Source organism: Festucalex cinctus, chromosome 17, assembly GCF_051991245.1.
Source record: "Festucalex cinctus isolate MCC-2025b chromosome 17, RoL_Fcin_1.0, whole genome shotgun sequence".
In the NCBI taxonomy this organism is placed as follows: Eukaryota; Metazoa; Chordata; class Actinopteri; order Syngnathiformes; family Syngnathidae; genus Festucalex; species Festucalex cinctus.
The window spans coordinates 5,619,414-5,632,772 of NC_135427.1; the positions used below are offsets into that span (position 1 = coordinate 5,619,414).

A 13,359-nucleotide genomic window follows, 5' to 3' on the forward strand; every position below is an offset into this window, starting at 1 on the left:
TTATAGGTAGCGAGTTTGCGCTTATATGGACGACGTCTCGCTGTCACTTTGATTTAAGCTTAGGTCACCATTGTATTATACATTTGTGAAATATTATTTAACACTTGATCTTCTGCACACACGATTCGGGGTCGAAACCACACAAGCGGTTTGATGTTTATGTTTGATTTTAATATTTTCACAGTCACTCTGGCGTCTCTGTCTGAATCTGTCTGCCTGGGCCTGGATCAAATCCACCAAAATCGCATTGCGCCACAATTTAGACTTGGTTTCACCTGGTCTAATGTCTAGTCCACTTTCTGTTTCTGTCAGGTTCATTGGTTAACTTTGTATGAAAGGTGTAATTAAATGGAGTATGTGTAATTATGCTACTGTGATTTTTATTCTCCACACTTTTTTTTGCCGCGTAACAACTCCCACATAATACTTCTAATTTACATTGTTCAAATTTCAATTAGCTTAAAGAATTCACACCTCCCAGGGTATATATCATCTGATTCCACATTACTTACAGTATTTGGACAATTTAACATTTAATATCAACTTTTTCCTTATTCATTTTCAATGGGACAGTCATTGAACTTTTTCTAAGTATCACTTTCCACGCCCACTTCCTTATATACAACTTATCATCATTACCAGGTGTCTCATACTGCTCGGAGGCACAGTTGGTATTGTCCAGTAACCAGGAGGTTAGAATTTCATAATTTATCTCTCAATTTACTTCGTAAGCATTCCACATGCATTCAAATCTTAGCATTCAGCTTTCAGCATTCCCACGCAATTTCTCCAGAAATTGCACTTAGTCTAGTTGTGTATGAGTTTGCTTGCATGTAATTTTTTTTTTTTTTTTTTTTTTTTTATTCCACTGTGAATAAAGGCTTTTAAAAGTATTTCCTGTAAAAAGTCACACGGTTCACGGAATGCGTGCCGACGGCCCAAACAACATCTCGGGGACAACTGCACACCATTTTTCCATTCCGACGCTGGCCACCCTCTTTAGAGGTCACCATCAGCCCCAGTAGCCTGCCCAACAGGTCAAAGGTCTCGAAGCATTCCACCACGAGGGGTCGCCTATCGTGACACCTCACCTGCCCCATCCCTTATGCTCACCTCACTTTTTTTTTTTTTTAGCTGATACAAACTAAAAATAGTGACTGCATTTAAAAATGCAAATTTCTCCTTCCATTAGTGTTTATGGGCATATGAGTCTCAACCTGCTAAAAAAAAAAAAAAAAAAAAATGATGTCACTCCCTCAGACATGAATGTTTATGCATTTCACAATGTCCAATACCTTTCTTATAAGAAATAATTCAAAAGAAAATAAGTAAATAAATAAAAAATAAATGAATAATAAATGTTCTATTTTCTATAGTTATTTGCTGAGTGCTTTTATTGAGTACTATAGTGTTAGGAATCAGGTGTTTTTCGCTATTTGATCATTCATTAATTTTATGTTCTCGATATTAAAAATGAAACGTGGCTTTTGCGCACAGAAGTTTGCCCACCCTTCCTCTTAAAGCCACAATCTAAAGCTCCTTTTCTGTTTTCTAAATTCGGTTGTTGCTGCTCGCATTCCGCCGCGCACGCTCAAATCATCTCATTTAAAAGGATAAACCCTCTGGAAGGCGAATATTTGGGCGAAGGTACAGATTGAAACAATTGCCCCGTCATGACGGGATTGCTGGCGAACACGCGCGACAGCGTGTATCCGCGTCGTCGATACGGTAATGGAAGGTTCTTGAGTCACCGGCTCAAACTCTCATTCGAAAGGCGATGCATAGCTTCCAACTGAGCTCACAAAGTGGAATCGGAATCAAACTTTAATCCCTCAATCCCGCCGCCGTCTATTCGCTCCTGAACGGCTCGCAAATTACACGGCATGAGATTGGTTTCATTACGCGTCCCCCGCTCCACTCGAACGAACCCAATTTTAATTGGTTTCAAACCGGTTTACTTTTTCGCGAAATCCCGCCCGCGAAGGGTCGAAGATTTGCACCCGCGTTTCCCTCTCCAACCTGGCAGATCAAGGCAGCGCCGGAGACTCGTATGATACAATAATTAGCGGGACTGCGTCCAAATCCCCGCGCTGAATGCTTGTATATTCTATTTTCCGTTCGAGCGCTCTCCCGCTGACAGCTTGTTAAATGAACGGGCCCGCTCGTTGATTGCAGCGCGCGCCGGAGCCAGTTTGGAGCGGGGATTCGGCTCCGACGTGTTTGGCGGTTCGGTTAATTTACATTTCAGGGAAAGGAGGGGAAAGCGGCCAGGCGGACAGAACAGAGAAGCTGATTTGAAGAATGGCTTCAATATGTTATTGATGCTTTGCAAACAGGTTGTCACCTAATATGTAAAAAAAAAAAAAAAAAAAAAAAAAAGGGCTGAGTCGGCTGCCGACAACTTGCCCTCAGGGAGGATCACTAACACCTAATGAAGCTGACCTCGCTGGTAGATCTCTACGGATGAACTTTGACCCCCCTTTTAAAGTTCACAGCAAGTGCACAGCAAGTTCTTTGGACAATGAGGAGCTTTAATATCGAGCCAGGGCGATTAGTTCAAATTGAGAACACGGTAAATCGTAGAAAGCAAACGGAAGGTTTCAGTCAAGACTTTTAGGCAGACCTCAACGTTTAATACGGGAAGAGAAATACTGCAACTCCAAAATATATATATCTGGTTCCATCAAAAACACTTCAATAGAAATATTATACTGCATAATACCAAGAAAACAGAATTCACCGCCACATTTTCTTAGTGTTGTCATTATAGTAGTATTACATGGAATATAATGAATGAAAAATTGACTTTGAGTTTGAACTTTGTTGTTTGCTTAACTCAGTGACTCTTAAAGTGTGGTACGGGTTCCAGTAGTGGTAAGTGTGCTGCCCCGAACGCTAAATTAATTGAATTAAATATAAATAAAACCATTTAAAATGTGAACTACAATCAGTATGATAACAGCGTTAATAACAGTAGTGAATTTTTGACTTTTCATGTACAGTACTTTTTTTTTTTTTTTTTACTTTTCATGTGTAGTTTATTTTCTTAAGTGAAGTTCAGTGTAAATTAACTTCTAAGTATGATGAAATACATTTGAACTAGGCATGGGTGATTACTAGGGATGTAACGATATCCAAACTTCACGATACAATATCACAATATGAAGCTCAAGATACGATTTAAATAAAAAAAAATAATAAATATTTTTTTTTTTTTTTTTCGTGTGTGAACCTGGAAAACCCTCAACAGAATCAAAATCAATGAGTAACTACACTAAGTGCAATTTCTGTAGAAATTGCGTGGGAATGCTGAAAGCTGAATGCTGAAAGGTGAATGCTAAAATTTGAATGCATGTGGAGTTCTTATGAAGTAAATTGAGAGATTAATTATGAAATTATAACCTGTGCCACCGAGCACTGTTAATGATGATAAGTGATAAGTATGGAAGTGGGCGTGGAAAGTGACGCTTAGGAAAAGTTCAATATCTGTCCCATTGAAAATGAATGGGTAAAAGTTGTTATTGAATGTTTAATTATGCAAATACTGTAAGTAATGTGGAATCACACGGGAGGTGTGAATTTTTGAAGCTACTTGAAATTTGAACAATGTAAACTGGAAGTATTATGTGGGAGTTGTTACGCGTGTGGAGAATAAAAATCACAATAACATGTGGGAATGCTTTAGCATTCCCACAATTATTTAAATAGCACATTTTGTATTTAAATGCTACAAAAGGGCCACACTATAAAAATTGAGAAATCACTCTGAGTAGAAGTGAATCACTAGCAAAACAAAGTTAACTTCTAGTCAGTGTTGACTTGTGGTGACTCACATGTCCTCCCTGACTTTCAGTAGTTCCGTCTGAGCAAATATTATGTGTCAGCATGAGAAAATATCATCAAGCTTTATTATCTCCGGCAATGCCCCCCAGTAGATTGGACAATGTCCTCTTCCTGTGCACCGCTGGGAGCCAGGCTACACTTAATTCCCTCATTGGAGCCACAGATAGGAACAATATCCCATCTCATCCCTCCGGGACCTGACACAGGTCCACATCGCCTCCCCGAGTTTCATTATTTTAGCAACGGGACGTTTTAGCGAGAAGGCTGCAAACAGGTCGGAGATTTACGGTTTTTCATCACCGGCGCGGAGCGTACCGAGATTTACGGTCTCTTCAGGAGAGGGCGCGAACAAGCGAATGAAAGTAAAACAGACACGAGTGTGATGAACGAGTGCGAAAACACGGGATCCAAAAAAAAAAAAAGCATTTAGACGGAATTTAGGGCTAGCGAAAAAGCGGGAAGTGCGTACGTAGTCCAGGGTCCAGGTTAGACCTGAATATTAGACGGGAGACAAGAGACAAGACATTCCCAAGAAAAATAGAAATTGCTTGGCCACACACATTTTCCATCTTTCTTTTCCTTTCACTCCGTGACAGGAAACACATGGGCTGAAATAGAAGATCCCTCGACTAACTGCAAACAGATGTGGTCATCATGCGCGTCTCAAATCAACAGTTAAAAAAAAAAAAAAACATCACGCATGATATGCATTCACAGACAACGTAGTCAGAATCGCTGCTCATCTGCCACAATTATCATATTGTTTTTCAACCATAATGAGCCTGTACTTATTTGCCCTGTTGCGCTGAGATCGATGGACCCACGCTTGGTTTGAGCCGAACACAAAACCATAATGAGGAAAAGCTGCAAATCTATTTTTATTTTGCCATCAATAAATATTGTGTCATATTTGGGAAGACTTTCACGTTCCCTGTGACAATGACTTGTCATGTGTTTGGCTTTTACATACAGTACACTTACACAACAAGTGTCACTTTTTTCTTCTTCAACAAAGATCCCAAAAAGCAAAAAAAAAGACAAATTTTCTACTTTTTAGTGCTTTATAGATTATAATTTAATTTTAATTTCTTAATTTCACACCTAGCATTTCTTAAAACGAAACAATTTAATGTGTTTACATACAGTAATAAGGAATAAATAAAGAATAAATGTGAGGTTAGCATGTTAGCATAGCCTTCGCTAACTGTTCCAGTTTCTCACATGTCCCCAATAGAAAGCTAATTGCCCACATTCTTGCCCAAACTTTTGATTGTAGATACAATTTAATGTGTTTACGTACAGCAATAAGGAATAAATAAAGATTTTTTTGTTTAGGTTAGAATGTTAGCATAGCCGTCGCTAGCTGTTCCAGTTTCTCACATTCCCCCAATACAAAGCTAGTTGCTAGCTAGTCCTGCCCAAACTCTTCATTGTAAATACAATGTAATGAGTTTACATACAGTAATAAGGAATAAAGAATTTTTGAGGCTAGCATTTTAGCATAGCCTTCGCTAACTGTTCCAGTTTCCCACATGCTTCCAATAGATTCTCCCATACAACAAAACAACATCCTACTATAAAATAAGAAATGTTTGCCACGCTTATCATGTGCAAAGTCGCGAGGAAGTGGAGAAGACAATTTGTGCACGATCGAATGAGTAAATCAAACGATGGGGACATACAGGAAGGAAGAGTCGATCGCTGATTTAGTGTTTCCAGACGTGAATCAAGGGATTTTTTTTTTTTCCTTTTACATACTTTGAAACACAAGATGGTCCGTTTCTCCCTTGAGGGGAGATGAGTGTCTATTTTGAAAGACACTTTGTGTTGAATTCAAGCCAGAATCCACTTTGGTGCTTCAACTACTGTCTCTAGAACACGGTATTAGGTTTATGATTGGACATGTTTTTAACATTTGCGATTGTTTCGGATCAGAATTGAAACGAAAAATCACTTCCACATTTCCAAAACCTTGAGCCAATCGGTCAGGATAATCTTTAGGGACATGATCCGATAATCAGGATTTTAACTCATTCACTGCCATTGACGGAAAAAGACGTCAAATGATGCTTCTTTTTTTTTTGCTGGTCTGGCAATGAATGTGTTAATTGGCATTCTGGTTGAAATTGTCTGAATGGAATATGAGTAAAGTAGCAAAAAGTTGTTTTTTATCCATCTCAGGGTCGGCCATTTTGCCACTTGCTGTCGACTGAGGATGACATCAATGTTGCTCAGGGCTCAGGCAACGACCAATCACAGCTCACCTGTTTTCTAAAGCTGAGCTGTGATTGGTTGTCCCCTGAGACCCGAGCAACTGTGATGTCATTTTCAGTCGACAGCGAATGGCAAAATGGCCGCCCCCCTGAGATGGATAAAAAATGGCTGTATTTTACTTCATAACTCATATTCCACAAATGTAATATTAATCAGAATACTGTATTTAGACTAATTGGGCCGCATATAATATATTATTGTCAAGAAATGTTTAAGGTTGACTTCGATTTTCGTAATAAGCAGCTTGTTAATACTATTATATCGACGCTAAGTCCTCATATTTGTCACGGTTTTCTCCTCATGTCAGCTGTAATAATTGAAATTTACAACACACTTCATAGTAAAATATTGAACGCGCATTATAACTGAAATTGTTATTGATATTTGACTGGATAATTTAAGCCACCAAAACATCACATTTAGCGCCGACCTTTGAAAATCTATACCGATGCAACCTGAATCTATAAAAGCCAAACCATAACATTCCCCTCGTGCCATAAGGTGTCCATCTGCACCAGGAACACTTTTGCAGTCTCTTGGATCAATGTGCAGCCTGCATCATAATCACTCAGACGCACACTCAACCAGCCCCAATCTGAGCTCAGGTAATAAGGCGCATCGTAACCGGCGCATGACCAGCAGCTGTAGGCTTGATCAATAGGCAGCTAAAGGAACGGGTAATATGATATCGATGGGAGCAACAATTACGAGGATAGTCAGCAGATGTATGTGATTTTGCGAGCAGCCGTGCGTGCACCTGCGCGCGAGTTCATGCATGTTTTTTTTTTGTTTTTTTTTTAACTACATAAATGTATCCTCGCCTGCTTGGGCATTTTTTATAACAAGCGCGTCGCAACCTCGGCATCGATCTGCCCGACATCCCCGAGGGCTGTGGGAAATCAATTACACGGTGACTATGTTGTTAATATCAGCATTACACGACTCCCCATTTACACATTTATCAGGCGCTACTAAGAAATAATACGATACGCATTTTTTGAAAAGTAAAAAAAACAAAACAATACAGATTACTGATTTGTGTTCCATGTACAGCACTTTGTATACAGCAATGCTTGTTTTAAAGTGCTTTATAAATAAAGTTGAGTTGAATGTTTGTTATTTGAAGGAAAAACACTCCCGAAGTCGATGCTAACTTCCGGTTAGCATTTCGAATGGGATCCTCCCGCTACTTTTAGCATTAGCGTTAGGCTAGCGATGTTTTAAAAACGAAGCATGTTTTGAATTTAAGTATAAAGTGGATGTAATTCTTAACGTTGTGTGTTTAGTTTTACGGTTAACTCCAACTGCGGTGTCATTAAACAGCTTAAAGGACGCTTAGGGACAACAGAATAAAGCAGAATAACATGCGCTACACACTTGCTAGCTGCTAATGCTACGCGAGCAAAATGGTGCATTCAGGGTACTTTCACAGTGTCGCAAACTTCGGTTTTCTTTGATTATAATGTTTTAAGGGGGAAATAATCAACCACTTGACCCAATTGGCTGATTGTTTTGGCTGACGTTTGAAGGGCAATAATCAGTCGGGCCGTATAAATAACCATGCAAAAAAATAAAAATAAAAAGCAGTAGCATTTTTTCTTTTTCCAGTCATACTACTGGTAATCACTCCTACATAAAAAAAAAAAAAAAAATAGCCAGAGCGAACGAACAGAAGTCCAACTCTGGTGGTCCAGAGATGACATCACCGACAGCGAAGGGGAAAACGACTCCAGGGTCAAAATAAATGACCGATAGAAAGAGCGGGAGGAGGCAAATCCTCTAATCCAAGTATAGCAGATGTCTGCAGGTTTAATGGCAGACAGCAAATTTCAAGTCCAAAAAAAAAAAAAAAAAAAAGTTGAAGCACGTGTTAAATTCTCCACTTTGGACAGTCAACAAGCCAAGTATAAGTCTGCCTCCACCACAGACGTAAGCAATCACGAGCAGGAGTTGAAAGGCCGACATCCAGGTCAGGAAATTTCACTTAATAGACATCGCACTTGTCCTGACGGAGCCGTTTAGATTCCACTCCATGCTGTAGGTCTCCACTAACCCACCCAGCAACGACTCGCGTCTGCTCGACAAAGTCGCTTCATTAAAGCCGACGGGCTTGTCGGAAACAAGCTCGACGGTCGTTCGGCGTGCCGGCGGCAGGGAGTACGCAAGCGAGGTGGTCTTCAAGGTGTTGAGACCTCCAAGACAGATGTCAAGCAGAGGTGAAATGTCAAATGACGGCGATGTGAAATTATGCAAATCAGCCGAACCAGACTTGTAAGTTATACGCAGTCGTGACAGCAATTCCTCACTCAAACTTATGAGATCCTTTCAATAAGATCAGTAAATTGTATAATAACTGTAAAAAAAAAAAAGTTAATTATTAAGTTTAAAAATTTAAATTAAATGAATAAAATGTATTCTATAAAACAATATAAAATTATATAATTGTATAACTGTAACATGTGTAATACAATAAGATTTTGTGCTGAAAAAATATATACTGAACATTACTAAAAAAAATAAAAAAAATAGTACAGTTCTAAACATACAATAAAACATAACTATTGTAAGCGCCATTTCAGTTGATTTAAAGTGAATGCCATTTGAGTTTAGATATTGATATTTTTGGCAATATATTTGATTTAAATATGTGAATATTTTCTAAGTTGATTTTTGATGGAAAAACAAATGACATTTTTTGTGTATATTTTTGTATTGAATTACTTATAGAATGTTGTGATAGGGGGCGCAAGTTCATTGTTGTTATCGTACACGAAGAAGAAGTGCGATTCTGTACATTGTTGAAGAAGGAAATAAAAGATGGCTGCAGCAGCGCAGTCTTTTTTTAACGTGCTGTTGTCTCGTGTAAAAAAAAAAAAACAAGTTTCTGTCAGCCATTAATCGAAGAGGTGGAGGAACCAAATGAAACAGCGAACAATTCGCCTCTACACTATAGTATACTTAACTCATAACTCAGAACAATGCTGCGCAATTAATCGAAATCAAATAGCAATTTCAATTATTACACGCCACAATTACAAAATTGGCATAATTAATAATACAGAAAGTTGAACGAACTGCGCCTCTCTGCGCGCACGTCGTCCGTCATCCTTTTGGTGCTGACTCATTGTAAATTTGTTTGGAAGTAAATGAAAAGACCGTTTCGTCATCTTTCGAGTCGTTTGTCATCTGCGTAATCTCCCAAAAATGGGACGTTTGAACGTATTTGACTCAAAAGTGTGAGAGGCGGGGAAAAATGAGCGTGTTGTTTACTGCAATGGGGAAAATGCTTGTCAAATTCTGATCTCATCTCCTAACACTAAGCTAACGCTAACATCGGAAGCAAAAAAATAACCCTCGCTTTTTGCCTCTTTCCTCAGGATGCTAGTAACATCCCATATGGAAGGCATCAGGCGAGCGTACGCTAATAACAATGCGGTTTAATAAAAAGGAATGGAACGAATGATGGCGCTTGTCCCAGTCATGTTACTGCGAGGCATTAGCGTGGCCTTGGCAAGGATGACGGCGAGGGGAATGGAGGCGGGTGCCGGGCTTCCGAGTACTAACCAGTCCGTCGCTCGGTCCCCCCCGTGGGGGAACACACAGGGAGATGACACGGGTGGAAGACGGGCGATCAACCGACGTCAACGATGAATGTTGGTTTGATTCTTGATTAAAATGGAAGGACGGTTTATGTTTTTTTTGTTTTGTTTTTTGAACGAGAGACTGCCTGGGGAGAATTAACAGACATATTTAATATATAATAGATTTAATAGGATTTCATTCAAGGCATTCGAAAAACATATTTCAAATATAATCGCTCATATGAAATAAGTAATAATACTGTGTTAGCGGCTATGCTAGCTGGTCAAGAACAATAGTGTGATAAAAATGACGAAATAGAAGCAAGTCAATGCAATAATTACACTTTTGCGTGTTTAAATCAACTTTGCCTTATACGAACGTCTGCTTGATTAATGCCAGCAAACATTTAAAAATGCCATCGATGGACTAACGAATAGAATTGGAACTCTTTTAAGTGATGCATTGAACATGTTGGAGACGGACAATGTAAAATTACTCAGAGTTAGATATTCTTTATCCGCTACGAAAAATGACTAACCTTGCTGTAGCATTCTAACTTACAGTAGTTGTGTAACTCTTCTTTATTTCTATCTATATGAAAAGGACTATACTGCCGCTGGTGGCCAAGTCGTGCGGCTCTATGATTATTATTATTATTATTATTATTATTACCAACAATAATAATAAAAATAACAATAATATTATCCATCCATCCATCCATTTTCTTGACCGCGTATTCCTCACAAGGGTCACGGGGGTATTATTATTAATATTAACTCATTCACTCGCCGCCATTTTCACATTTCGCAATCCCGTTCGCTCCCGGCTGGTTTACTGGATTTTGACTGATTTTGCAAGGCCCACAGAATATTGTGTTCAATTGCTATAAAAGCATGGAACCTATCAAAAGAAAGATTAAAGTCTCTTCTTTCATCAGGAAAAAAAAAAAAAGTATGTTTCTATCCATTTCCGTTTTGCAGCAATTAGCATTAGAAGAGAGCTAAGTTTCCTCAGTTTTCACAAATCTATTTAAAATTGTAAGTAATTGAGCTTTTTTCTACATGGCTCTGGTTGATCTCCTTTTCTCTGCTGCCACCTGCTGGCCGTTTGTGTAATAACTGCAATTTCTGCCACCGAGAGGCTGCATCAAAGCCTTCTGTATGCTCTAGCATAAAACAAAAAACAAAAAACAAACAAAAAAAACGTATAAATACGTCTTTGGGACACTTAAAACTTAAACGTATTTACACGTTATTGGGAGCAAATGAGTTAATAAACAGTAATCAGGAAAAATGCTTTTGTAATAACTTCAATGCAAAATTAAAATTAATCCAATTCGTCAATTGATAGATTCATCAATTCTAAAAAATATTCGATAGTTACAGCACTAACAGTAATATATACGGGCTTGGTGATGAAGTGCTGCCTTCATGAGAGAAAATACAATCAAATCTTTTTGATTGAAATCCCAAATAGAGGCCGTTTAGACAACTCCACTGATCCGACTTTTAGAAATTTGCCTGCATCTTAATAATGATAACTTCTAGTATCATTATAAGTAATAATAAACTAGGAGAAGGAAATTACCATAACAGGCTATATTGCTTGGTATTAGCTTACTTTGAATATGTCCCGACTGTCACGCTGCAATCCTGCCACACCAATAAAATCTTCTTCATAAAAATAGAAAATACTCGCCACAACGAGTCGACCGTCACATTTAAGAACTTATTCCATAGCTATAATAATGACTCACTGTAACAAATGGGAGATATGTATTTTTCCGGCGATTTGACATTCAATCAATCACGAGCATAGAAAAGTGCTATTTTTTGCTTTTATCGGGACCCGTCGAGAACGTTAAAAATGAGTCATAAATGCCACTTTGGTCTCACGATGAAAAGCTGTGCCCACCTTTTTTCTTCGAAGGAACATATTTGCTCAAGGAATGGAAGCGGCTGCTTAATGTATCGCTGAGCAGTCATTAAAGAAATGCGTCGGCTCCCCTTCACATCCATAGAACAAAAAAAAAAACAAAAAAAAAAGGTTACATTCTTGTCACTTGGGGTCAAATGTGGGGCTCGATCTTTGTGTCAGGGCTCGTCTGGGGAAGGATGTAAAGATTGGCGTCCGCGTAGACGTTTTGATGGACCGACTTTGCTCAAGTATGCAATACGGCGATTCGACAAGAGTAAAGATGATGAATGGATGGAGTTTTCTCTTGGCGTCAATACATTTTCATTGGCAGTATATCGAGCTCGATTTCCGTCCAAGAGGATGAAAATTGCGCGCGTGAGTCATTCACGGAGTTCGATTCTAAGTTTTGCATTACTGTCATTTCACTAAAGTACGTTTACTCGACAACTGAGCTTCTGCTAAGTTTGGGGTTGTTTACATTTTTTTTAATGTCACATCCTGGATTGATCCTACTAAAAGCAAACACTTTTCCTCACTTTTAACAACTTGAGTTGCTTTTAAATGACTGTAAGTGTTTTGGATTGCAGTCATCTGTTCATTTGCAAGGGCCAGTTCCGCCCAGAGGAAATCAATGCAGGCAAACAAAAGGTCCCATTCAGCCCACAAAGTGATGCTGCCATGGTAGCAAGACTGTAGATTATTCCTGGGTTTATTAAAAAAAAAAAAAAAAAAAAGAATAATTAACTCAACTCAACTCTTAAAAAAAAAAAAAAAATCAAGTTTCCTTTTCAAGCGCAATATCAATTCATAGAACTATGAATCAATTATTTAAATCTCTTTTTTTCCCCCCATTAATTCCTAAGAATTGTGAATTTTAAAGGAATTTAAATTTGTATCTTACCGTTTTGAAATTGAATTTGAAATTTACTGTTCACATGAATTGAAAAGTATTTTTTAACATTTATGGAAGACCTGATCTATTGCACTTTTAACTCATTAATTAATTTAAATTAATTTATTTAATTATTTAAAAAAAAAAATACAGGAAGACTGGTGGTCCGCTACTCAGTGTTCCAAGTTTCTTAAAGGGGAGCACAATATGCACCTAGGGAAAAAAAAAAATCTGCATATAGCAATACAATAATTACAGCATTTATGTCAGGGGTGTCCAAACTTTTCCATTTGAGGGCCACATCCAGAAAATCAGAAGGACGCAAGGGCCACTTAATGTTATGAAGAAAAATTGTGTTTAGTCCTAAAAATTGTACAAATAATTTACTTGTGCTTTTGCATATTTAGAAAAAATGCTCCGGTATATAAACCTATTTATTTGTAATATGGCAAGTAGGGTTATTATAGTTTTGGAATTTTTTTTAATTTTTTTTATTTAGTTGGTTTTAATTATTTTTCAGGATGGTTCTGTTAGGGTTTTTTTTTTTTTAAATTAGTTTTAGTTTCTTAATAAATGCTTAGTTTTAGTTTAGTTAGTTTCAGTATTAGTTTGAGTTTTTTTTTTGTTTTTTTTATGTGTATTACTCGTGCACAACATTTAAAAAACAATTTTGAGGTACATTCCATAAATTAGAAGAAAAAAAAATGCACTTACTATGTGATGCTGGAGGATGGCTCATCAACACAGAACTGGAAAAGAAGCACTGCCGTTAAATTACGTTATAGCTGAGACGTTAATACAACATTAGAATTTAATAGAAGGCTGTGTGTAATATTTCTGCCTGGTGGGAC

General features: G+C 37.9%; 1 protein-coding gene across 1 annotated transcript in view; it reads right to left on the minus strand.

The window, feature by feature from the left end:
• LOC144004459 (uncharacterized) overlaps positions 1–13,359 on the minus strand; it is a 63,083-nt gene that overhangs the window by 43,176 nt on the left and 6,548 nt on the right. Inside the window, exon 2 of the mRNA XM_077501620.1 lies at positions 13,223–13,257. Within this exon, the coding sequence (XP_077357746.1) occupies positions 13,223–13,257 (35 nt within the window). The remainder of the gene's footprint in view (positions 1–13,222; positions 13,258–13,359) is intronic.